This window comes from Chlamydotis macqueenii, chromosome 20 (assembly GCF_036417535.1).
Source record: "Chlamydotis macqueenii isolate bChlMac1 chromosome 20, bChlMac1.mat, whole genome shotgun sequence".
Lineage (NCBI taxonomy): Eukaryota > Metazoa > Chordata > Aves > Otidiformes > Otididae > Chlamydotis > Chlamydotis macqueenii.
In genome coordinates, this window is record NC_141575.1 from 4,182,467 (window position 1) to 4,207,657 (window position 25,191).

The 25,191-nt window shown below is 56.5% G+C and overlaps 1 protein-coding gene across 1 annotated transcript in view; it reads right to left on the reverse strand.

Annotated features, from left to right (window-relative positions):
- The window catches only part of RXRA (retinoid X receptor alpha), a 103,658-nt gene extending 81,406 nt beyond the window's left edge, over positions 1-22,252 (reverse strand). The window contains exon 1 of the mRNA XM_086763838.1: positions 22,093-22,252. Coding sequence (XP_086619964.1) covers positions 22,093-22,120 — 28 coding nt within the window. The 5' untranslated portion in view covers positions 22,121-22,252. The remainder of the gene's footprint in view (positions 1-22,092) is intronic.
- Between the last annotated feature and the right edge of the window lie 2,939 nt (positions 22,253-25,191).

Genomic DNA, 25,191 nt, shown 5'->3' on the forward strand with positions numbered 1-25,191 from the left:
GAGAAGGCACCAGCGGAGTCGGGAGAGGGAATCCCCTCGCAAGCGAGGTGCGGAGCCCCGCTCGCCCCACCACGGCCCCGCGAGGCACGCTCCTCCTCGGGGGGCAGCCGCGACGCAATTTCGGATTTCCCAGGCTGCCTAAAAAGGGCCTTTCACGAAGTCCTCCGACGCCTGCAGCGCTTCTGAAGTCCTGTTTTTCCACTCCAGCAGCCCCCCCTCCTTGTTTTCCTTCTCCGGCTGCTGACCCAGATTTCATAATGAATGAATCCATGCAGCGCTCTTCAGACTTTAATTATTTTTTCACTTTTTCTCATCATACATTATGCATCAATTAAAAAAAAAAAAAAAAAACACAAAAACACCACAGCACAATTAATTTAAGCTTGAATGGTTAACTCCTGCCTATCACTAATAGCAAAAGTGTCTGGAAATTGCAGCTCTTATTTTAGACCTTGCATTAACGGCAGCAACGAAAACAAACAGTCTTTAAGAGGCTGCGGTAGCTTGGCTAAGACAGCAGATGACAACTAATGTGTGTCTTCATAAAAGCTGCTTTTTTAGGCTATTTACAGCCAGAACCTGCCACGCACCTGCCCCTTCCTTCCCCGCTCTCACCCCACAAGCCAGCTCCGCGTGCGGTTTGGCCAGGAGGGCAACGGGATCCAGCGCAGCCGCAGCCCCCCGTGACTCCGTGGGTGCCGTCCCCAGGGCCCACGTTCCCCGAGCAATGGCCGGGCTCCCGGGGAGCAAGCCCACGCGTGCGGCGCCTGCCTCCGCGACCTGAAGGCGCTTTTTGCAAACATTCATGAATGAGCGCTGCCGGCAGCCCGGGGGAAGGTTATTATTAGCTGGCCCAGAGGGCTGAGCAGCGGAGAGATGTTTTCCTCTCCGCTCTGTCAGCTCAGCCCCGATGCTCTCAAAGGGGTGACACCCAGAGTCCTGGCTCATCCCGAGCACCCTTCCCCGGGCTGCAGGCAGGACCATGGCCGCAGGGATGCTCCCGCCTTGCAGAGATGGACCAGAGCTGAGCAACACCCCAGCATAGTCACAGCTGATCTTTGGCACAAGTACGCTGATCTCCTCTCAGCAAAGAGGTCCCAGAAGACGAAGCACTTAACCACAAACCTAATTACCATCCTCCTCCCCGCTCCTCAAGCCTCTCGCTAGCAGAAGGCCGGATTTCCCTGCGCCTCCTCTCCGCTTGCGGCTGTTTCTGCCGGCAGCGCGATGCTGCCTCAAGTGCGGCGATAGGGCGGCTGCAGAGGGGACCAGAAGCCCACGGTGGCTGGAAATTACAGTAATGGCTGGTTCACTGGATCAGCGTGACAGCAAGAGGGTGTCACAAAACAGGTCCCACTGGGAGAGGTGTGGAGGAGCTTGTTTTCAAACCATACATCCATCCTTCCCTCCGCTTCCCAGTCACCAGCTCCCTGCTCCGACCTTTGGGCTGGCTCATCCATCCTGTAAAGGGTTCAGCATCCTCTGCAGAGCCCAGCGCCTCGCCAAGCCCACCCTGACCTGACCGATAGCCATGGCACGTGCAGGACCAGAGGAAGCTCCCACGGGATCCCATCCAGAGCACGGGTGACTTTGGGTGGGGGAGCACCCTGCCAGCTCTTCCCGACAGAGCAGGAACAAACTCCCCCCTTCCCCAGGGCCGCAGGGATGTCCGTGGAAACCTCCCAGCTCACAACTAGCGGGATGCCGTCTCTTTTCCCAAGGGATAAGATTATAATCCCTCCAACCCCCAGGCCAGGGAAGTCCCTGAGCCAAGCTCCCCGGGGTGGACTCACAGGGGATGCCGCTTGTTGCTCGGGGAGACCAACTCTGGACCAATTCTGACCTTTCCAGCTGAAATCCCAGCCCTTGCATGGGCAAAGACAGCACCGTCCGGATTTAAGGATGGTCAAGATCTGACTGTCTATCTGCCAAGCTCTTCCTGCAGCCTGCAGGGACTCTGCAAGTCCCTTTAAAAAAAAAAAAAGAAAGAAAAAAAACCCACAAGCAAACACAAAAGGCCCTAATTCGATCATATTCCTCTGAACTAAAAGCACCTTTGACCTAAATTCCCACCGCGGGTTGGAATTCACCCTCTGCAGGCAAAGGATTACAGGAGAAAACAGCCGGGCGTGCACGGAGCGGCGTGGGCTCCGGCTCCCAGTCAGCTCCGGGGTCTCTGCCTCCCACCCTGGGCAGAGGCGAAGGAGGACGGGAACACCCAGCACGCCCTACCCAGGCCTAAGAGCGCTTGGGCGTCTTCAATTTCTGTAAAGTGGAGCTAATTTTGTATTATCATATGATACGAAAGCAGCCTACCTCCCTCTTCCATCCCATGTGCAAAACCTGCGAGCGGAGCTATGGGAAGCATGTGGAAAAACATCCCCAAGCACCAACATCCACCTCCAGCGCGAGCTGCTGGAAGGCAGAGCGCTATCCAAAAGCGGGGGGATCACAAAAGAGGTTTTAACCAAAAGAAAAGAGCCTCGTGTATGTTTCCTTTTTCCTCCAAAAACGCCCAGAGACCGAAGCTCTGCCTGAACACATGCCTCGCATTTTTGCTACTTCTGGCGGTTCAAAAGGCCGCTCGCGGCGCTCGCCGGTTTTGTTATTAAGGTGACAGCCAGGATTATTCCTGCTCTCTCCTCAGGAGCCGGTTTCCAGCCCCTCCGCGCCAGCCAGGCTCCCGCAGGTGAGGAGAGGCTCCGGCAGCAGCTGGAAGGTTTGGTGGGCGCTCGGCGGGGACCGAGCCGACCGCGCGCTGCTCCGGCACCGCAGCTCGTCACAACCTCGCTCAGCGCCTCGGCCGCAGCGTCCTTCGAGTTTGTCAGCACCTTTGCGAGAGGATTCCTGAGGAAAAGGGAGAAAGGAGATTGCAAAGTGCTGACAAGCTCATTGCATGGTTTTGAGATGCCCTGCAAGCTGTAAACCTCCGCCGAGCTTCCTCCTGGGGCTGCAGGGAAGGCGAGGACCCCACGGCACGGCATAGTCCCCGCTCGGCAGCGGGAGCAAGCGGCCAGCCCGCCCGGGACGAGACCATCAGGTCACGCTGGGCTAAGTCACCTGAATCTACCAGTTCTCATCAATCCTTCTGGCAAGAGGAACAAATAATCCTCAGGGAAAGCTGTTTTTGGAGGCTGCTGAATTGTTCTTGGCAGGGTTTGGAGAGCTTCAATTCGCTAGAAAATCCCAAGCATTTTAATATAGCCAGAATATTTGCTCACAGGATGACTAGCCCCGCCACGAAATGGGATCCAGCCTCCATGGAGCCGGACCATCACAGGGACGCTTCTTCCCTGCCTGTTCAATGCTGGGGGGAAGGACGCTGAGGCAGAGCCCGGGTCACTTCCTGCGCACGGTGTCACAGCCACGGGGGTCTGTGGACACAAAACCCACCCAGGAACCGGCCCACAGCAGGAGCTGGACTGGTCCCAAGCCGTCGGGGTGGGCTGTTACAACCAGCTGCTCGCCCAGCACGGCAATGGGTCACCATCGCTCCCCAGCACAGCCGAGCACCCCAACCTCACCCCTGTCCCCACCACGCTGCCAGGTGCCATAAAACCACCGGTTTGGTTCTCGCCTCATCGCTCTCGCCCGTGCCCAGTCCCAGCGGCAGCCGCTGCCAGCCAGGAGCAGCAGCAGCCGCCTCCCGTGTTGACTTTGGCCGGTGGCTCTTCCTTGGGGCCACCTCGCAGGTGGTGAGCCGACGCCGGCAGCCTGTTTTCCCTTGGCCCAGGGGAAAAAACGCCTAATTATTTTTTTTTTCCTTCCCTTTCTTCTATTTTAAGATCAGAAGCCTAAAATTAGCTCAGCTCGCACAATGGGCCTCTGAGATTTAATCCCTCCCCAAAGAGCCGACAAAAAAAATAAGTTGCCATTTGCAGCATTTCTACAAACTTCTCAGGCCACCGAAATAAGTAAACACACAAACAAAGAGCAAGCACACGAGGGCCAAGCCATTCTGTCCAGCGGGATTCCAAAATAGCTGCACCCACACAAACCCTGCGGTTCTCAGCGAGGAGCCCCAGCCCTCGGGCCCCCCTCCCTCTGCAAAAACTCCACCGCCCCGCGCACGTTGCTCAGATGCTGCTGCTTCTGGGGAGAACAGCAAAAAAACAAGACACCAGATCGCCAGCGCGGGCAGGGGGTATTGAGCATCACGGTGAAAATGCACGTAGGGATGGAGATGCTCAGGCTCCAAAGCGCAGTTTGCTTCCTTGGAAAGAGGAGCCTACGTTGGGATCTGACCCTGCCGTGCCCGAAACACCGGGTGACAGCTCACCACGTCACTGGGAGCAGAATCAGCCCCCGGCTTTCGTCGCAGCCGTTGCAGCCCTGATGCTAACGCACCTCGACCGTGGGCGCACGGCTCCTCCACACCTCAGTGCCTCAGTCCATAAGGTGGGGTAATTGTACGGACCTTGCTCATAGCAAAACAATTAGTTAATATTGGTAAAGTCCCCTGCAGTTAATTAATTGCCATTACCTCACTGGCTAGTTTTTGACCTCCTAAGCCCAGCTTTAAGCCGTGCCTGCCGTGTTAGGGCCGCTCAGTGGCTCTGTGCACAGCCCTGGCACAGCTCGCTGCATCAGTGCCCAGCAGCGTTCCCCACGCTCCGCAGGGCATTTCCGCACGGCCACACAAGGCCAGTGAGCTGTGCCACCGGCCCCCTGCCCAGCCCTCCTGCGCCGTGCTCCTGGGCTGTCCCCCGCGGGGTCTGGCCATGCCACCACGCGCTGCCCGGCCGCACGTGCGGGAGCCGCACGGGCCCACCGGCAGCCAGGGAAGTGGAAGCAAATACCCATCCGGCCCTGGATTACCTGCCATATGCTTCCCATATGAACATGTCCGCCTGCAGCTCGGCGCGACGGAAGGGGCACACCTTCCCCCTGCGCCCCGGGACGTCCCGCACCCATCCCCGCAGCGTCCCCAGCCGGGCTGCTGCCCGTGAGAAAGCAGGCGGGGAGAAAACTTGCCAAAACGGTGATCGTGGCCATCCGTGCTCTCTCCCCGTGCGCCTGCACCCGCAGCCATCTCCCCCTCCCCAGTAAGCCATGCCCCTCCCTGGGGGAGCAGCCAGCATCGCCCGAGTCCCCGCGAACTCCGCCGGCTTTCCAAGAACAAACGCGTGCGCACCACGCAGCGAAACCCGCACCAGCGCGGCCGGCAGAGCCCAGGGCCGGCCACCCCACGCCGGCTCCCCGGGCAGCCCGGCACACGAGACTGCGGCCTCGGGAGCAGCCAACAACAACAAACCGGCGTGTGAGCGACAAAGGGAAAAACTCGGCGAGGAAACAATATTCAGCTCGACTCTTCCCGAGCGCGTATTGTAAATAACGGGTTTGTTTTATTTGTTTTAATTATGAAAACATAGCCCGGATTGTCCTGCTGGCTTGGGCAAGCTCTGTCCCCAAGCGAGGGAAGCAAGCCTGCCGCCCCGCAGAGCCACGCTGCGTCCGGCAAACCCTACAATAAACAAAGGACACGCCGCACCTCGCCAGCCTCTTCCCTGCCCGGAGGAGCCGGCGAGCTCGGCGCAACCCACGGCCGCGTTATCGCCCTGCCAGGCCGAGCCAGGCTTCGGCGCAGGAGCAGCTCGGGATCGGCACGGCGGCACGGGGAGGCCAGCGGCGCCGGTGCCCTGCCGCAGCTCCGCAGCTGGGAGGGAAGCAAGCACCTAGAGACAGAAATATCGCACACTTCAGCGGCTGTTTCCAAGGCAATCATGTATCTGGGTCCATCAGTCCTGAGTGCTGGGGACTACAAGCCTTTCCAAGATATTTATCCTGTTTTCCTTTTTTTCCCCTCACTATCTTAACACCAGATTTTCCCGCCGATGTCTCCATCGCTACTGTTTTGTCCTGACATACCAGTGCTGTTGCTCCATGCTCCTGCTGTGTACATCAGGCAATGGGGCCAGGCAGGAGGCACCTTCTGAAACTATTTATTCTTTTTTTGCGTCAGAACAAACCTTTCTTTCTCTCACTTCCTCCTCCTGGTCCGCTCCAGGATGGAGGAACCGGCCCTCACCTCCCAGCGCATCCACCTCGGCGCACGCTGAGCCGGGGGAAAGCCAAGCAGCCTGAAGCCGAGACAAGTTTCAGACACGACCAAGTTAAAAATACATATTTTTCAGACAAAAGTTCAGTCCCCAAATGGTAAGAGAATCCAGGAAAAATGCGGCAGGCCCGGCTGGTGGCTGGCTTCCAGCGCGAGCACCTCCCTTCGGAGGAATCCGGCGAGGAGTCTCGACTAATCCACCCAGGACACAGCAGCATTTCTTCCTCATATTATTGGGTTGAGGGTTTGTTTTTTTTTTTTCTTTTCTTTCTTTTTTTTTCCATCTGCTCAGCAGATTTGACATGTGCTGGGAAGGCGCGTGCAGCCGCAGCGACCGAGTCAGGGTGCTGTGTCGAGGGACGGCCAGAGGGACCCCACCGTTTGCCATCAAGGTGACACAGAATGCAGGAGAGCTCCCCAAGTGCCTCTTCCAACCCAAGTGAGGACCCTCCGAGGCCATCCCACCCCATCACAGACACCTCCACGTCCTGCTCCTGCCCTCATTCACCCGCAATCCCAAAGCAAGCATCCCAAATCCCCCCTCACTGGGAGGGATGGGAGCAGCGGGCTCCTGCCTGGCCCCCGCGGACGCGGCACCGTCCCCTCCGCAGCCTCTCAGCGGGCAGGAGCCGCCACTTTCGGGTCAGCTGGCAGGCGCCGCTTTCCCTCCCGGTGAGATGCTCGCTGAGGAATTTGCACTTCATTCCTTGACACCCGCTTTAATTATAGGTATCAGCCGGCTTCTCTCTTTCACAAGAGCCCTGAGCTATTTTCCTGCTCGCCTTTCTCTGCGAGGGGTTCAGGAGTCACTCACTCCCTCCGCGTACGAGCCACGGGCTCTGCCAAAGCCCTTCCCAAGGGCCAGGGCATAAAATCCCAGCACCAAAGCCGTTGGCTGGAGCATCCCAGGACAATCTTTAAAAATCTCAGCCCCAGTTTCCCGCTGTTACCAGGATGAGCAGACGGGCTGTCGGTGACATCGTAACACTTAATGCCTCAGCTCCCAGCACACAAAAGGGTGCTCTGCACTCGCCTAGCACATTTCTCCAACACCAAAACGCTGATGGTCTGTCCAAAATCCTTACCCAGCAAGCACATCCCGAGGCACGGCTGCTGAGGAAGCCGGGCACGCATGCCAGGCTGTGCAGCTAGCAGGTATACCCTCGTGTCAGCTTTATTTTCCCTCCCCAGCTGCCCAAAAGCAGCAGCAGGGCTCTGGCAAGAGCTCCGTCCCACCACCCGTCCATCGCCCGCTCCTTCCTGAAGGGATTTCCTTCACAGGGTTGCGAGTTTCAGGTTTTTAGTTGTTTTTTTTAAACGTAAACTCACTAATTTCAGCATAACAAGGACTTTACTGGCTGAGGATTACCATTACTCAGTTCCAGGAGACACAGATAATTGTTCACGAGCTCTGCGGCCCATGAAAGGATCCTCAGCCCCACTGATGGCAGGCGGAGGGTCCCGTCCCAACGCCCACCTCTCCACCACCCCGAGCCGAGCTGCTCTCCCGGCCGAACAGGTCGTTCCGCTGCGATGCTGCCATTTCCCTCTACCCTACCATTCCCAACATGTTTTTCCGCTAACCCCCTCCGGAGCAGCCTGCTCCTGGTCCGCACAACTCGTCACGGGCTGGGAACCCCATGGGGGCTCCGGGAAGGGACCCCCGTGGCCCACAGCAGCCACGCCGTGCTGCCATTTGCTTTATTTTTTTTTTTTTCAATGAAGTCACGAGACAGGGCGGATGCCGCTCGAAATAAATTATCAACCACAACAGCAATTGAGACAACCGGGCGGACTCAGCTCGGACTTTGCGGCCGAGCTGCCACCACCCCACGGCCGACAGGGTGACGGAGCGGCGCGCGTGCCACGCCTGGACACCGCAGGTTGTCACCGAGGAAATGGTGACATGGCTGTACCAGGACAGGAAAGACGCCCACGTATCACCCGAAAAAAGCGACCGAGGGCTGCGGCAGTCCCTCGGATATCGCCCCAGGACAAGCATCCCTCCTCGCTGCATCTCTCCTTTCCAGCCCTGGGGCCAAGGGGAAAAGGGGAAGGAAAAGTCTGTGCGTGGTGCCAGGGTGGCTCTTCTGCAAAGATTGAACAACGCGGGGATGGCAACAAAGCCAGCAGCATCTCCCCAGCCCCCCCTGAGCCCCACGCCGCTGCTCGCACCCCGGCCAGACCCCAGGGACCCGCAGGCTGGCTCCCGGGAGCTCCTCCAGGCCCGGATCCCGTGGGACAAAAATCATCTCCGCTCCCGTCCAGAGGATCTGGCCCTTCCTCTGCACCAGCCAGCACCAGGCAGGATCCGGCCAGAGGGACGGGATGCTCTCCCTTTCTTCTCCGGGAGGATTAGACACACTTCTTTCCTCTCACCGCTTTTCAAAAGAGAGGCTTTTTATCACTGCCGATCCCTGGGGGAAATCTCTCTCTTATGCTTTCATAGCTCGGACAGGGGGAAAGGAAGTTTTCCTTCAACTCCATCTCCCTGCTGACAGGCATCGCGAGCGCGACGGCCAGAGCAGCATCCCCCGCTCCCCACCTGCACCCCGCCAGCACCCCAGCGCGGCCGGGGCCCCCCGCCACCCCGGGGCTGCGTGGCCAGCAACGCGCCCGGCGCCGAGCCCCGGAGAACGCCCAGGCAAAACCCTCTGCCTTCAATTATTCTGAAAGCCACGTCGCCCTTGCGAAATCCAGCCCGTAAAAACTCCGCCAGAACCAAAGCAGCAAACCCAGCTGAAGGCAGCTGCAGGTGCTCTGCCTCGGCCTACCTGCGCCCCGTTCTCCGCAGGCCGCGATTACATTTTCCAGTGGTTCATAAATGGATTTTTTTTTTTTTTTTTTCCTCTCTTCCTGACTGCTGCGGAACAGATCAAGCCAAGGAGAGGAAACCAAAGCCTGGAGCTGGCACAGGTTTAGACACGCACAGCTATTTTAATGGACCGCTCGCATGCGGAAAGCTCGGAAGGCGTCTAAGGGCGCACGGGATCACGGCGCAATCAGCTCTACAGCGAAACAAGGAAAGCCAGCGATCCCTGAAGCGCTGTCAAAAGCTCTAAGTACCCAAAAGAGAAATGATGTTGTTTTTTCACCCTCTGAGCTCTCTCCCTTACCGAAATCAGGGCTGGGGTTCATCACCGGGTGTTTTTTTTTTTAATTGTCAACCATGCTGCAACATTTTCTCTCCATTTTTACGCGTCCCTTTAAAACTATAGAGGAAATCATCCAAAAGAAGTTTGTTCAAATGGCCTGTCAGTTGAGGAAGTGAAATTAAACCAGAAAAAAAACCCTGAATCCTAATAAATCACACATACACACACACAAAATTGGAGAAATCTGGGCATCCCTCCAAAGCCAAGTAAATGGATGATAAACAAAACAAACCTCGCTCTGCCCGATAATAAAGGCTTCTTCCACAGCAGGAATTTCTCACCGGGAATCACTTCCACGGCGGGCACAGCTCACGGCACGCGGGGAGTTTTCCCACTCCCCGGCAAAGCCGTGCCTCCAGGGACTGCCGGCGATGCCGTCCCACGCTGGGCTGCTCTCGGCGGGCATGAATCCTGCATCCCCCCTGCTCCCTTCTTTGGGGGAGCATGCCCCGTCCTCGTCCCCGCTGCGGGAGGATGGATGGCCCCGTGATGCAGAGAGGGTGGTTGTTTGGTTTTGCTGGAGTCACGGGAAAGCCCCGCTCTTGCCCCGGCACAGGCACCGCTCCAGCCCTGGGCCGGCAGCAGGGACCCGCGCGGGGCCCGCAGACCCACCCAGAGCAAACAAGACTCACAACTTGCAGAAAAAAAAATTAAAAAATAAATACACAAAACAAAAGCAAGGGAAAGGGCAAGAGGAATAAGGATGAAGATGCTGAAATAAACCCTGCTGGGCACCCAGGTGCCTGAAGCAGGAGGCAAAACCAGCCAAAAAAGCAGCAGCCAAGCCTCCTTTCAAGCTTCAGATGCAGCTTCCCATTGATATGGACGCTGCCGGATGCTGCAGAGCAATGCCCGTCCCCTCCTCCAGCACAGGGTTCATCTTTTCAGGCCACGCAGCGGGAAAACAGGGACGCACGCCGAGAGGCGTCCCAAAGAGGACAGTCCAGTGACGCTGGCTGCAGCCTCCACGACCCCAGAGCTGGATTTTGGGGGGCCCACACTACTTGGCAGAGCGGGGCCAAGGGTCTGACAGCAAAGCCGGCGGAGGGGCAGACACGCACAGTGACATCCCCAGGCCCAGCCGGCATGGTCCCCATCACCTCCCCGGCACGGCCACCAGCGAGCCCCCACAGATCTCGGGCGGGCAGCCCACCCTCTCCTCTCTCTGTTTTCCAGTGGAGATTGCCACGAAACAGTTAAAGGCTTCTAAGTTGGGCTCTCCTAAGGACTCCAGTTAAAAGTCCACCGGGCATTTTCCCATAGTGGACTTTAGCCCCGGTGCGCGGCTGCGATAACGCAGGCGGAGGTGCCAGCTTGCCGTCCACCCCCGCTGCAGCAGGACGGGGTCCCACCGAGGTGGGCAACACCTGTAAAACAAGCAAGGCCCCGCACAGGCCAGAAAACAACAAAAACAGGCCTCAGAGCACGATTTTCAGCGTTCGGTAGCGTGAATTTATACAGAGCATCCACAGAGCGGGGAGCAGGGATGTGCCACAAGGCTCGGTGTCCACAGCAGAGCAGTTGACCCACCTCCCCCAGTAATGACCTGGCTGCCCTCAAGGAGCCCGCTTCATCCATCCCCAGCCCGCACTGGGCACGAATTCCCCACAGGGATTGCGCGCAGGGCCAGAGCACAGAGATTCCTCTCCCCGTTGGTCCCCAGGGAGACGCGAGGGCAGAAGCTGTGCTGCTGGGAACAGACGCCCAGCTCTCCTCTCCAAGGGTGTCTGCAAATCCTCTTTCCCCTGGAGTACACATCCCGTTTTTTAAAAGCCGGGTGATGTAACCAACCGGTATTTATAATGCTGAAAACATCCTAAAGCTCCATCTCTTCCAGCTCCCAAGCACACTGTGTACTCTTAATAAAATAATTGCAGTGATGAATAGCTCCTTATAACATTCCTCTTCTGCAGCTACTGACAGGGCCAGGAGCTGGGATGGAAAGTCCTTCTCCTAATGCTCCTTCAAGGTACATTCAGGATTTCACCTTTTCGCAGCAAAACATATGCTGAAAATTTGGAAAAGGTGTCAGTCCTGCCCCAAGCCATCCATCCCACCACGCAGAGACGGGAACGACGAGCCCTCCCCTAGCCCAGCCCAGCCGTATCATCGTCTTAATAATGAAGTCAGCAAATCGCCGTGGGTCAATCTCAGCCCTTACTTAAGCTGACGCGATCTTGAAGCCGTTCGATGAGATCAATGCCGAGCTGCTGACCCCGTCGTCGCTCGCAGGGCCCGCGCCAGCCGAACCACCCCTGCCGAAGGGTCGCCCGTGACCCCCAGCCCCGGCAGCACCGGGAGGCTCGTTTCCTCTGCTTTTGAAATAAGGCTGCAGATTTAATCATTCGCTTGCAAGTCCTCATGTGCCCATGATTTCCACACTGACAATTACAAGGGCAGGCCAACACACTGGGTTGGTTTTTTCCCCTCAGTAGAGTCACTTCTACCTTATTAATTCACAAAGATGCTTTCAATTAGGGAGCACGCTGGCTTTGCCTTCCCTTCCCATGCAAAACAAGCTTTCACTCCCAGCCAGGGCCAGGTTCTCTGGCTGCTTTTCCCAGCACAGGGTCTCTGCTCCCAAAGATTTGCAATCGTCAGGCCCACCCAAGGAAGAGCTCTCGCCCCATCACCCAACTGGGAGCCAGGGGATGCCCAGACCGGGTGATCTGCATGAGGCCACCCGAGAAACCAGAGGCAGAGAGGGACCCGGGACCAGCTCTCACCTCGGCCTCGACTGCAGCTCGGGGGACATCCCAGCACCCAGCTCTGTGTGGCGGAGAACCGGCATGACCGGCTGCTCCCGCCCCGTGGGCACCTCCCCACACCCGGCGCGCGCCCCTAGCCACACGCTCACCCCCTTCCCGCCCGGTACAGGCAGCGAGGACCCCAACCCACACCCCGACCCAGTGCAGGCACTTTTCCACCCCAACACGCGCTCTCCTCCCACCAAAGGGCTGCTTTTGGGGTCCCCACATTTTGGGTGGGACTGGAAGCATCCCTCTGCTCTCCGGGACGAGCTTTGCCCTCCATGCTGTTGCTGCCCGGGCCATATCCTGGAGCTCGCCTGCTTGTGAATCCCTAAGAAGAGTTTTTTGGGGTCCCTGATGTCATCTGCCACTGGCGGGATGCTGGCCCGCAGCCCCGAGGTTGGCCGCACCTCACAACAGCCACGGCAGCGTCCGGGGACAAACACCACTGCTCCAAGGATGGGACCTGGGAGGATGCTCGGATCAGCCTGGCATCCCCTGGAGCTGCCACAGGGTTTTGGGAAGGCGCAGGGAGAGGCGGAGCATCCCCACTGGCGTAGGTGGGGGCTTTAGATGGGAACCACGCTGTTATCTGCCACCCAGGGCTTGCTGCAAGAAATCCCTGCCCTGCAACATTTCCTGCACACACCTAGAGGCCGTGAAACCTCGCTGGAGAAGCCAGACGTGGTTTTCCATGCCCGCCCAACCTTGGCTCCCATGGCTTAACACCCAACCGGCCAGAACACCCGGGTGCCCGCGAGGAGCGAACACCCCTCGGCAACAGCAGCGCAGGCGGAGAAAACAACAAAGATGAGAAAACCCAGCGCCCAAGCTAAACAAACCCCGCGGTGACCAATGGCCTCCGATTTCCACAGCCCAAACCTGCCCCACAGGTGAGGCACGAAGAGCGAGTGACTCGCCGTAAGGGAACCGCTGGCTTTTTCCCCTTCAGAGAAGGGTGAAACCCCAATGCAGAGCTGCCCCGGAGCTCCACGGATGGGGCATGGATGCGCTGCTACCAAAACACAACTCGAAACACGGGCAAAAAACCCTAACGAACTGAATCTGTGCCTCCCGCTCCTGCTGGCAGGGCGTACCTCGGGCTGCTGCTGGTCACCAAGTCCCCACGCAGCATCAGCCCCCTCAGCCCACCTGGGATTCCCCATCCCAGCTCTGAACCCCTGTTTAGATCAAAGTCTCTGACATTTGCAAACAATTGGTATCAGCTGGCCTAGGGCCAGGCTATCTCTGGCAGGGATCAGGCTAAGCCTTCCTAGGCGCTCAAATGGGAACCTGCAGGTAATCATCCCAGGAGTCTTAACTGTTCCCAGAGCCACCTCCGATGTCCGGTCCCTCAAGCGCAGCGCAGCCAGCACAGCTCCCCTGCAGAAAACCAGCCTAGCGAGGACGGCAGCGGAGAGGATGGGGATTTAGGGCTGCACGGCAGCAGCACGGGTCATCGCATCCTGCCCTCCCCGAGCTCCGCTCCCACTCCCCATCGCAGGGTCCGACGGCTGCAGAGCCGCCCGGGCATCCTAGAAATGCCACCGCCGGGGCTCGGAGACAGCGCACAGGGAGCAAAAAGCATAAACGGGCACAGCTTGCTCGCAACGCGCCCAGCCCAGCAGACCAGGATTTGCTTACGGGTGCAGAAAGTTTCGGCTTTAGCAGGTTTACCCTGACAGGAAGGGAGCCTGGGTGGCCCGCGTAGGTACAGGAAACCCCTTTCTATCACGCACATCACTCTGCTTCCTCTGGATTTCTTTAACCTTTCACTCTCAGCCTGATTTATGCCTTCACACTGATTTTTTTGCATGTGTGCGCTTCCCCGCTCTCTGCTCCGGTGCCGTGGCTCCACACCGGCAAAAAAAATGCTGGCAGGGCCTCGGCATCCGCCTGCCCAGAGCAGGAGCAATCTCCTGTGGGCAAAGCAGCGGAGCGGTGAATCTGGGACCCCAGGGACACATCCCATACGGAGATTTTGCTGGAAAGGTGCTGAGGCCCAAGGCTCCGGGGCAGGGTCTGAGCAGAGCGGCACAGGGGAAGCAACAGGGTAGGTGTTTGGGGAGGAACTGCAGTTCAGGTCAGTTCTCCAAGCCCCCAGTTTGGGGCATTTTTAAACTGTGCGGCTGACAAACGTGGAAGGTGGGAGCGGGTGGCCCTGGTGCCACCTGCCATCACCAGGGAGGAGGGATGTGGGGACACAGCCGGTGCACCCACCCACATTTTCCATCCTCGCCCTCACCTCCTAAAGCCCCACACAACATCCCACACCATCCCATCCTTACAGCTGCCACCATCCAAGAAGGAAAAACAGAAAACCCCGAGCGAGACGATAGCTAGCATCTCTCGTCTCATTTCCACGGCACGTGGAAGGTCACCCTCTCGCCGCGCTCCTCCAACCCGGCACGGCCGCCGCAGCCGAGGGGAAGCGAAGGCGCAAAGGTTATCGTGCCGGTGTTTGGCTGAGCATAAAAACCCTGGTCTGAAAGCAAAAAAGGGGAAAAGGGGGACGGGGAGAGCAGCAGGGGAGGGGAGGCACAATGGCTGCAGAAACACGGGAGAGGGAACGCGGGGGCTCACACCGCGCTAACACACATCTCCATTTCAGAAGAGTTTCCTGGGAAAATAAATGCAGAGTCTGTTATAAAAGTTTATCTGCGTGCGCAAGAAGGAGCGAACGCGCCTGACGACAGTATAGAGATGTCATTATTTTCATGCATCTGCCTTACCCAATTTTATTTAGTTGCTTTCTGCACCATTTCATGCTCATTCTGCTGCTGAGCTAGACAATTGCTTTATAACTCTAGGGTGCAATTTCACTGTCTGTGAGCCGCACGCACACGGGGTCTGCGCTGGGATGGAGCCGGGAGCCGCACCCCCTCCCCACCCCGACATTTGGGAGCTTGCATCAACATGGGTTTCCTTAATAAATTTTTAAAAAGAGAGAGAAAATTAAATTAAAATGCTAAGTCATCATCTCTAATGTATTATAATTCAAGAAGTGCACGGCGGGGGGAGCAGATCCGGCAAGCAATGGCTCCCTGTGAAGAGCAGGGAGGATGAACTGGAGGGCAATTTGCTCTCTCACGCTAAGTGAACGCGGAGAGACGGAGCCCGGCAGGCTGGAGGGCAGGAGCGCTTGTGAATCACGCCGGATTTTTATGATCAATTGAAAGTCACACTCGAACAAGTGCAGGTCAAAAGGGAGGGCTGGCCACGCAGGTGCAGAGCTCCACAACAAGAGGCCTTCAACTTGGTAAAGCTGCCTGGCCCCTCGCAGGGACCCCTGCTTCCACCCTCTCTCTTTCTTTATTCCCCTCTTTTCTCTTCCCTAAAGCACCTTTGGAAAGAATGCCCACCTGCACACGGGTCCTTCAGGGAGAGGCTGTTGCTCCCCAAAGTGCAAGGCAGGGAAGCCGCAGGGTTGGCAAGGCACCCTCCCCCATCCCTCGCCCCGCCGAGGGCACCCAAAACACCTTCCCCAGCCCCCTGCTACGTCGCTGGGTCTGCTCCTGACCCCGCTCCTCCTCACGCCCCTTCATGCCTCTGCCATCACTCGCCGCCTCACCCGCTCGGCGCAAAGCCTCCTCTGTCGCATCACCTCCGCACCTCCGGGCGGATCTGGGCTGGAATCGCACCCCTTCTCCCACGTTTCTCCTTCCGTTCTTGCTTCACCCCTGCCATTGCCTCATTCCAGCTCCGTAATGGGCATGTAGGAGATGCACTGCCCGCAATAAAATTGTCTCGCAGCAGCCCACAGAGTTCACAGAAAAAAAAAAAAAAAAAAAGAGAGAAAAAAAAACAACTTTCCCGCACTTACTCATCGGCCAAAAATGGAAAAACAATAATCCAATGTTTCTGCCTTCGCGCCCAGCGCTGCACAGCCAGCTGAAACGCGACAGGGCATCCCTCCCTAATCCAATCCTGGCAGCCCCGGCACAAAGGATTTGCTCCACGAGCTGAGGGGCTGTAAACCTCGGGGGCTCCGGGGCTGCCCTCAGCTCCCCCTCCCCGTATTTTTCCTTTTTTTTAAGTCTGTAAAACTCCACAAAAGAGGAGACCATGAAAAGTAACAACCAGATGGGAATCCCATTACCATTTTATTGGTCACCAATACCAGTATCGCACCTTTTATCTCTTTGCTCTGCAGCCATCTCCCAGTTGACGCGACCCGGAGAAAGGGTTATGGCTTACGAGAAGACCGAAACCCAAATCCACCACCGACCTCCACCCAGGGCCCACTGAAACCAAGAGATTAACCAAAAAAAAACCAACAAAAAAAAATTCCCCTGGGGTTTGAAAGAAGGAGCCACGCTCACAGCGAGAGGAACCACCTTCCGCTAGAGCAGAAAAGGGATGGGAGCCCCGCTCCCGATGCTTAACACAACAAATATTTAGGGTATTTCTCCCTTGCCCTCTGGTTTGGGAGCACCTGGCTCGCACACAAACCCCATCTGCGAGTTTTTCTTTGCTCCCAGGCCAAAAAGCAGCTCGGGTTTTTTTTTAGCTACCAAGCGCCGGGACCCTCAAAAGCCCACAGGGAGCTCAGATCCCAGACGGATCTGCTCCGCGGGGCTGGAAGCCGCCGTCCCAGCCGAGGTTTCACAACCGCCCCACGCCCTGGCTGCGGGCCCCGTTCCCAGCTTCGCCAGCGCTCAGACACGCCCGCCTGCCTCAGTTTCCCACCCCGTACCCGTCCCAATCCGGGCAGACCACGAGTCCTCCAGGCCGGGTCCCGTCCCCTCTTGGTGTGCGGAGGCAGGAGCTGGCACAAACGGGGCTGCCACCAGAATTACAGCCCCAAGGTGCAACCTTGAAACTTTTATGGTAGATCACAATAAAAGAGAGAAAAAAAAAAAGAAAAAAACACACCACCAAACCAACAACCATTTAATGCTTACAAGTGGTCTGTTTGAACAGGATTATTTTTTAACTCCACGTTAAACAAAATTTCAAAGGCCGGGAGCTGCGTTTGGGCTCAATTTGAGCCCTTTCTTCCCTTTCTCGCGAGGGAGTTGTTCCCTGTTTATCTCAGAAAACACCCTCCATTTTGAAATGCTCTGTCTTCTCTAAATAAAAAACTCAGGTTGTTTCCCTGACTTTGCTTTGCTTTTTCTAAGAAAAAAACATCGTTGGAAAAGGCAAGTTCTCCCAGCCACTCTCCATCTCAACAATAGAGCATTTTCCCAGGGTAAATTGCTCCTGTCTGAAAATCTAGCAGTTTGAGCTGGCTGGCGTGTGCGGGGATCCTTCCGTAGGGTTTTTTTAAATCCTTATTTGCAATAGCGTTTCGTCTGCTTTGCGCTGCCTTGATGTTGGAGCAGCCTTTGGAGAGACGCAGCCGCTCCTCCCTCCTCCCCTGTCCTCCCTCCAGGCACACGCTTTCCTTTGAGGAGGAGGAGAGGGGGGGAGAAAAAAAAAGAAGAAAATAAAAGACAAGCAAAGAGGAAAATGTCAGAAAGCTGCTTTTTGTGTGCGTGTCAAACGTTCAAAGTTATTCCGGAGTCTAGTCTTTAAATGTAATAAAATACAGCAACTCCTGACAAAATCAATTAAAATAAAACCACCCAGGCTGCCTCCCTGATGGCTTTGGAGCTACGCCGACTTTGAGAGCCCACCTGGGCTTTTTTGGAAGCAAGGATGGAACTGCCGGGGTGGGATCCCGCACCAGCGACACGATCCCTGTGCCGAGAGAGACCCCGTCCCTTCGCCAGCAGAAGGGAGGTGATGACGGGGAGACGGGCATCAGAGCCAGAGAAGAGGACAAATGAGACCCCAGTGAGGTTAGCAAGCGCCCAAGGAAGGTCTCAACACCCAGCTCTTCGCCGGCAGGGACGTGAGGCGTTCCCAGCGTTGGGTACCACTGGCAGCCCAGCTGGGGGACAGGGACCCCCTGGGCATCCCCGCTCCATCACCAGCGCCCTGGGTTAAGCCCTGTGCCAAGGGCCACCACCTCTTGCTGTCTCACCACCTCCCGCAGCGGGGTCACGGGATATTTATAGCAAGAATGAGTCGGTGATTTCAGGCAGCCGGGAGCCTGGGGGAACACCCCGCTCACGCACGGTCCCCTCCCGAAAGGCTCCGAACGAGCAGCCTATGCAAGGGGCAGGACCAAAGAACATCCCAAAGCCCAAGCCCCTGCCCCGCGGTGCCCACAGCTCCACCGTTTGTTTGTTTCCTTAACCATCCTGCAAAAAAAAATTCTTAAAAATTAAAAATTCAGCTGGGTCACAGGGCTCTGGCATATGGGAATCCACCCCTGCTCCCAGAAAACAATAATCCAACAAAAAGGTTTTTAACCCGTTTCTTAATAAATATTTATTTTCGCCTTCAAGACGTGGGTGGGACAGAGCCAGGGTATATTTTCCAGTGAAAATGTTTTCATTCCCCCCTTGATTTTTTTTTTTTTCAACAGGAACAAAATGCCAATAATAATATTTGCAATGAATAACTAAAATTCTGTGGCTTTCTCCCCCGCTCTCTTTTAAACAAATAAAATACCCTAAATACGAGAAACACAAATGCGCTCTCCAACACAGCAGGACGACGTGGAGTAAACTCAGGGACCCACGGAGGATTTAATTTAACTGTCACAGCCCAGATTCTGAAAAAATTCCTTCCTGGCTTGTTTTGCATATGTCAATGGGGAGAGGTCGAGCCCTGCGCTATGCAAGAGAGACCAGGACATGGTCTCTGACTTTCTCCTGCCCCTCTCCGGTGCGGCACCGGCAGCCCCACGGAGCCGGCCAGCATCTTCCAGATGTGGGGCAGAGGATGCTCAGACGAGCTGCGGTACCTTCCGCATCTTTTATAATTTTGCCTCCCTATGGATTTTTTCCCCACCAGCTGTAAATTTTTGAAGCTGAAAGAAGCAGAATTGAGGATCACGCTGAGGTCTCAAGCTGAACACAGGCTCCCACTGACCTGCCTTGGGTTTTTTGCACAGCATCCAGGCCACGTGCCCGACAGCAAGGCCAGGAGATGCGGGATGAAGACATCTCACGGATACTCGCGCTCCCACGCTCCCTCCCACTCCAAGCAGCCCCCATGTCGGACACGGGGCGGGGTGGGAGGGTTGTTTTGCTGTTTTCCTCGGATGCGTTCCCGCTCCGGCCTCGGCAGGATCGCGCACGGCCGGTTCTCACCCCACATCCTGAGCAGCTGCAGCCGCCCCTGGCACGGCCGTGCGGGTGGGAAGACGGACTCGCAGGGGTTGTAACCCAGTGAGCTGACCTCCGAGCGGGAAGCACCGGCCTTGGACACCCCTTAATGTTCCTTCCCCTGTGAGGCCGAGCCGTGAGAGAGGGCTCCCCCAGCTCAACACCCCCTTTTTGCTCCCCAGGAGCTCCCACCTCCTTAGGGGAACGGGCAAAGAAGAAAATGAAGCAGCAAAAGGATTGCAACGGTCGCAGCCTTGGGAAAAAGGAGCCATCTGAAGAACCAAGTTCCTTGGTTCCCGGCCCCGTGCAAGGCCTGAGCTCGGCACGTGCACCCGAGACCCCGCAATGGGGTTGGATGTTGTCCCGGGAGCGGGACGGCCCGCAGAGCCACAGGGCAACAGCATCCGGCCCGGGAGATGCCTGGGGACGTGCCGTCCTCGCGGCCAGCCTCTGCCTGGCATCTGCCAGCCGCTCCCGAGACAAGCAGGAAAATGAGATCCGACTATTAAAACTGCCCGGCGCTGGCCACGCTTGCCCCCGTGACATCAGTGGAGTAATCCGAATCTGCCCACGGGCAGGGCCTGGCCAGGAACCACCGCGTTACCCTTTTTAGACCAAACCGAGCCGAGATTTTGATGGGGCCACCCAGTAACAGAGCCTGATGTTGGACCCCAGTTGCTCCTGTTCTCCAGCTCAGGCCCACGCTGGTGTGCAGGGAAACAAACTCTACAAGCTTGGCTAATTTTTTTTTTTTTCCCCTCAGCCTGCAAATACCAGCTCCCAGCCACAACAGGGGATGGGGTTGGTGAAACACCCCGGCACTCAGTGAAGTCAGGACGCAGCGGGTTTCGGACCATCCCACCTCCATAAAGCACCCCAGCTCCACTCTGGTTTCACCAGGAAGGTCTCCACTCGTGCTCCTCAATGCTCCCACGCTTTCAGGCTCAACCTGTCTCCCAAGAACAAGGCCTCCAAAACCTGCAGAACCCACCAGCCCCACAATCTCAAGCCAATTTTTCCAGTAAGGGGTGAGCAAAGGCCAGTGGATAAAGTTTAGGAGCCGCTTCTGCAGCAGGCACAATCCCAGACCTGAATTTTCCCCAAAGCCAGTGAGGCAAAGCGATAACCCCTGCCCAGCACCGCTGTCCTGGGCTGGCCGCCCTGTTTTCCCTCCGGATGCTCCCGGCACGCCGCAGAGCGCGTTGCGCAGACCCACCCTCCCCGTACCTTTCTAAACCAGCAGATAAATCAGTTGTTTTTCATTCGCACCGGCGTGAAAAATCCTTACCCGAGCCAGCAACAAGGTGACACACGCTCCCCCTCTCCTCCCCCGTCAAAGTCAACATGACTAATAACACGGCGTATCATTGAGCATCCCCAGCCCAACAGAGAGCTCGGCTCTGGAGGAAAACGCAAGTATCTATGAAGTACACACGCGGGGGCCTGATCCTGCCCGTATCGGCCGAGGGTGGGACCATCTTCTACAAGAGCACCAGAGGAAGCGCAGATACTCAAAACCAGCCGCCCCCGACATTAAATCGCTTTTGTGCGGCAAGAGACGGGCGCTTGCTGCTTCGCCGGGTGCGCCTGCGATGACTCGCGTCCAACCCCCCCCAGAAGCGGTCGGTTTGACGTCGGGAGCAGGACCCGAGCTGGGGGGCCACTGCAGGTGGGACGCTTCCAGCCCCAGCAGCGACTTCACATTAAGGCGACCTGGCAGCGGTTTCCCACCTCCCAGCCGAACCAAAGAGGCACACTGGAAAACTGGGATTTTTGGGGAGAGGGAGATGCCAGCTGAAGCCCCACGGGACCAGGGTCTCCCTGCCAAAGCCCCCAAACCACAGCCATCCTGGAAACGCTCCTGGGGGCCAGGGCTCGCTGGGGACCTGGATGGCATTTGTATTTATTCCGCTCTTAGACGGGACCAACTAAAACTGCAGCTCTTCAAAACAAAAAGAAAGAAGAGGTTGAGCTGAGATTTACAGCCCGGCGAAGCCAGAGTGGGTGTTCTCGGTGGCCGCGGCCTCGCTCGGCCCACTGGCCACCGCGCCGAGCAGCGACAGAGGTGGCAGGATTTGTCCCTCTTCCTCCTCGCCTGGACTTGGCGCCGGGCTACTTCACTAAAACTTTTCTTCCCCCCTCCCAGAACACCGAGCTCGGCGATATCACTTCTCCTGAAACCGAGACGCAAGGAGGCATTCGCCCTTACAAGCCAGGACTTGACTCAGCCACCGAAACGATGGCAAACTCCAGCTGGAAAGAGGTTTTAAAATGTAACTAAAAAGAAGGAAAAGGAGGAGGGGAAAGCGAGGAAAAAAAAAAAAAAAAAAAAAAAAAAAAAAAGCAGGAGGGTCCCAAGCGTGTCGGCTTCTGGGAGCTGCCAGCCAGGGACGATGCGGGCGGAGGGGCCGGTGCGGGAGCAGCACGGGGGTCCCCGCGTTCCCCTGCCCGGCTGCGCGCCCCAGATGGTGGGGAGGGAGAAAAGGGAGGAAAAGAGAAAAAAAAAAGAAAGAAAGAAAGAAAGAAACCGAGAGAGAAAAGCAAGAGGAGGGAGGGAGCAAAGGCTGCGAGCTGCCGAGCCCTCCTGCAGAACCGGCCCCGGGCGGGGAGGGGGCTCCATCCCGGCCGAGCCCGGGTGCCCGCTGCCCCGTCTGAAAATACCGCTGGCGCCGCCGCCCGCCTCGCAAAAAATAAAAGAAAAAAAGAAAAAAAAATCATAATAACTGAAATACGGCGGACGGAGCAGGGGCCACGGGGCAGGCCCAGCCGGTGCTGCCCCCGACCCCCCCGGGGCTGCCGGCCCTTCCCGGGGCAGGGGCGCAGCGCATCCCCCCGCCTCGGGCAGCTGGGGGGGTGTGGGGGGGGCGGAGGAGGGGACAGCTCGAGCGCTTAGTGTATTTTATTTAACACCCCCCCCCGCCCGCCCCGCCGTAGGAAGGGAGACTCTTTTTCGGAACAAAACTCACCCAGTGGCAGGAAGTGTTTGGTGTCCATAGCTGGTGCTTAACTCATGCCAAGGGGCTCGGTGGAGATCGGCGGCGAAAAAACACACAGGGCGCGCAGAGGGGCGGAGAGCGAAATCAAAGCGAAAGGGGGAGAGGGAGGGGGAAGGAGGAGGGAGGGGAAAAAAAAAAAAAAAAGGGAGAAAAAAAAAAAAAAAAAAAAAAAAGCCCGAGGAGGAGGGAGAGGAAGAGGAGGAGGGGGCGGGGGAGGCCCCGCGCAGCACCGGGCGCGCCGGCGAGGCCGCGGAGTTGTTGCAAACTCCCGAGAACGGGAACTCCGGCGCAGGGCTCCGCCGGGCGCGATCGGCTCCGCGCCGGGGCCCGCGCAGGGGGGGAGCGAGCGCCGCCCCCGCCCCCGCAGCGCCCGCCCCGCCGCGCAGCGCCGCCCCGCGCCCGGCCCCGGGGTGGTGGGGGGGGGGGAGCCTCCGTGGGGAGGGGGGGGTCAGCGTGGTTGGGAGGGGAGGGGGATAACAGCCCCGGGAGGGTTAAAGTGGAGGGGAAAAGCGAATAGAAAAGAAAAAGAAGGAATAACAATCACTGGGCGGTTTTTAAAGTGATGGGGAAAGGGGAAAAAGGGAATAACAATCACTGTATTTTTTTTTAAGTGATGGGGTAAGGGGAAATGAAAGGGAGGAAAAAAGGAAAAAAACAAGCATAACAATCACTGTATTTTTTTTAAAATGATGGGATAAAGGGGAAAGAAAAAGAAAAAAAAGGAATAACAGTCATGGGGTTTTTTTTAAAAGTGATGTGGAAATGGGAAGAGAGGAAAAAAGCAAATTTTTTTTGTAAAGTGATGGGGAAAGGAGAAAAAAAATTAAAAAAAGAATAACAGTCACTGGGGGTTTTTTAAGTGATGGGGAAAGGGGAAAAGAGAAAAAAAAGCAATATATATATATAAAGTGGTGGGGTAAGGGGAAAAGAAAGGGGGGGGAAGAAAAAAAAACAAGAATAACAATTACTTTTTTTTAAATGATGACATAAGGGGAAAAGAAAAAGGAAAAAGGGAATAACAATTATTGTGATTTTTTTTAAGTAATGAGGAAAAGGGGAAAAAAGAAAAAAAAAAAAAAAAAAGAGATGCAGAGCACTGCAATGGCAGCCTCAGTGAGGAAGTCTCTTCAAGTGATGCTGAGCAATCTCCCCAGGCTCAGAGCAGTCAGCGAGACCCCCAGCCCTGGTCCCTGTCCCCCCAGAGCGTATCACACAGCAACCAGCCTTCAAAGCAGAATTTATTTAATTTCCCAGAAATGAGGCCGAACGAACAAACTCTGCCTGTGTGGTTCATCTGCAAACTCTGGCCTCCTCAGCACTGCGGGTACCACCCCACCCACACGGCTGGCTGCTGCCCGGGGGCAGGCCCCCACCCTCCCTGGCATCGTAAATGATGCTCAGCCTTGCGAGAATGCGTATTAGCGACTCGATGGACCAAAGCAGCCCCGCTACGCACGAAGCATACTAACCATCACATCGACCCTCGCTCTCCATGGCCGTAACACGCGTCACGAACAGGCTCGGCCCATGGCTGTGGCCGCTCACGGGGTCGCGCACGAAACCTGAAATGGCACCGGGGACAACTGCTGGGGGGGGGTTCTTCTGGCACAGCACAGAGCTCAGCTCTCCCGTACGGAGTGGGGCTGGGGGAGATCAGGGGCTGGAAGAGCCGGGGCACCCATCGCCACGCTGCTTCGCAACGGACGCGCTGCCGCCACCAGCAATCACCTCGCCGTGTGGTGAATCTGGCCATGGAGAGCTTCTGAGCCTCTTATCTGCCCTGATTTACTCTTTAACTGGCAAAGCGTCTGGTGTCGTAAATATTAGCAATCTAGCACCTCCTCCTATAAAAACAAAGTCTCTTATCTTTCCCTCATTGCCGTATCCCTGGCTGTCACCTGCGTGTGCTTGTCTGTCTGTCCCGTACCTGTCACCGGCCATGCAGGAGAGGCCCTGGGAAGGCTCTAATCCCTCATTTCTCTTACAGCTCTTGCTTTTCCTTCTGGGCAGACCCAGATGGTTATATGAGGGGTACACCGGCAGCCCCACAGGATCCCCCCCACCATTGCACAACGAGTGATGCGTTGCAATTCATCGGCTTTAATTACTACAAGGAGAACAAGACCAAGAGGACCCGTCGTGCACCAGGTGAGCGGCTGCAAACTGACACTCAGGCAGAGCTGCAGAAGTTGAAACAAAATAAAAGCTCTTGGATCCTTTTTATCCTCTGCTCCTGTAATTTCAGCATGTCCAAACAGATTTTGGTGTGTGTTTATAACTGGTAACTTCATTTGCTCCCGGGCTGGGACCTTAAATGCCAAGTTTCATCTCCAAGTCAGTTTTTATGGCTGAGTTACATTAACTCCTGGGAGAAAAAGGAAAAAAAAAAAAAAAGGAAATATATAAGGATACAAAATAAAGTTGGGAGTTGTTAGAAGCAGTGGATCCAAAGTGGTTAAGAGAGGGTCTGTGAGGCAAGTTCATAGATCGTGGATACCTGTGTACAAACCCCAACAGCAAAAAGGTTGAAATAAATTACTTTAAAGCTTGTAGTTGTGTCTGACACGGGGAAACACATCTGGGGGCAAAGCTCCTCCGTGCCTCACCGGGGCAGCTCCGGGTTCTTGCTGCCTGTACCCCACAAATGCCATTTGGGTCACCAGTGCCGTACCAGCCCAGGAGGAGCGTGGGCCTCCACGGCTTTGAGCACGGCCATGGCCATCAGCGCGCTGCCAGCCAGCATAGAGGGCTCACCCCACCACCGAGCCCCCAAACCTCAGGGTCCCAAAGCACCCTTAGCTTGATGGCTGCCCCAGATACCAGGGTTATGAGACCTGTGGCTGAAAACCCACCTTTGTAGGCTCCAACACATGAAATTACCATAACTAGGACATTTCACGCTCCTCTCCCATCAAGCTGTTTAGAGCAAATTAAATTTCTCCCTAACCAGCCTGTAACAGTTCGTGTTAGATGTGGATCTAAATGTTAATTGCAGTGACAATAACAGGTCTGATCCTGCGCTCCTTATTTGGGTAAAACCTCCCACAGAAGCCAAAGGAATTTTGCCCC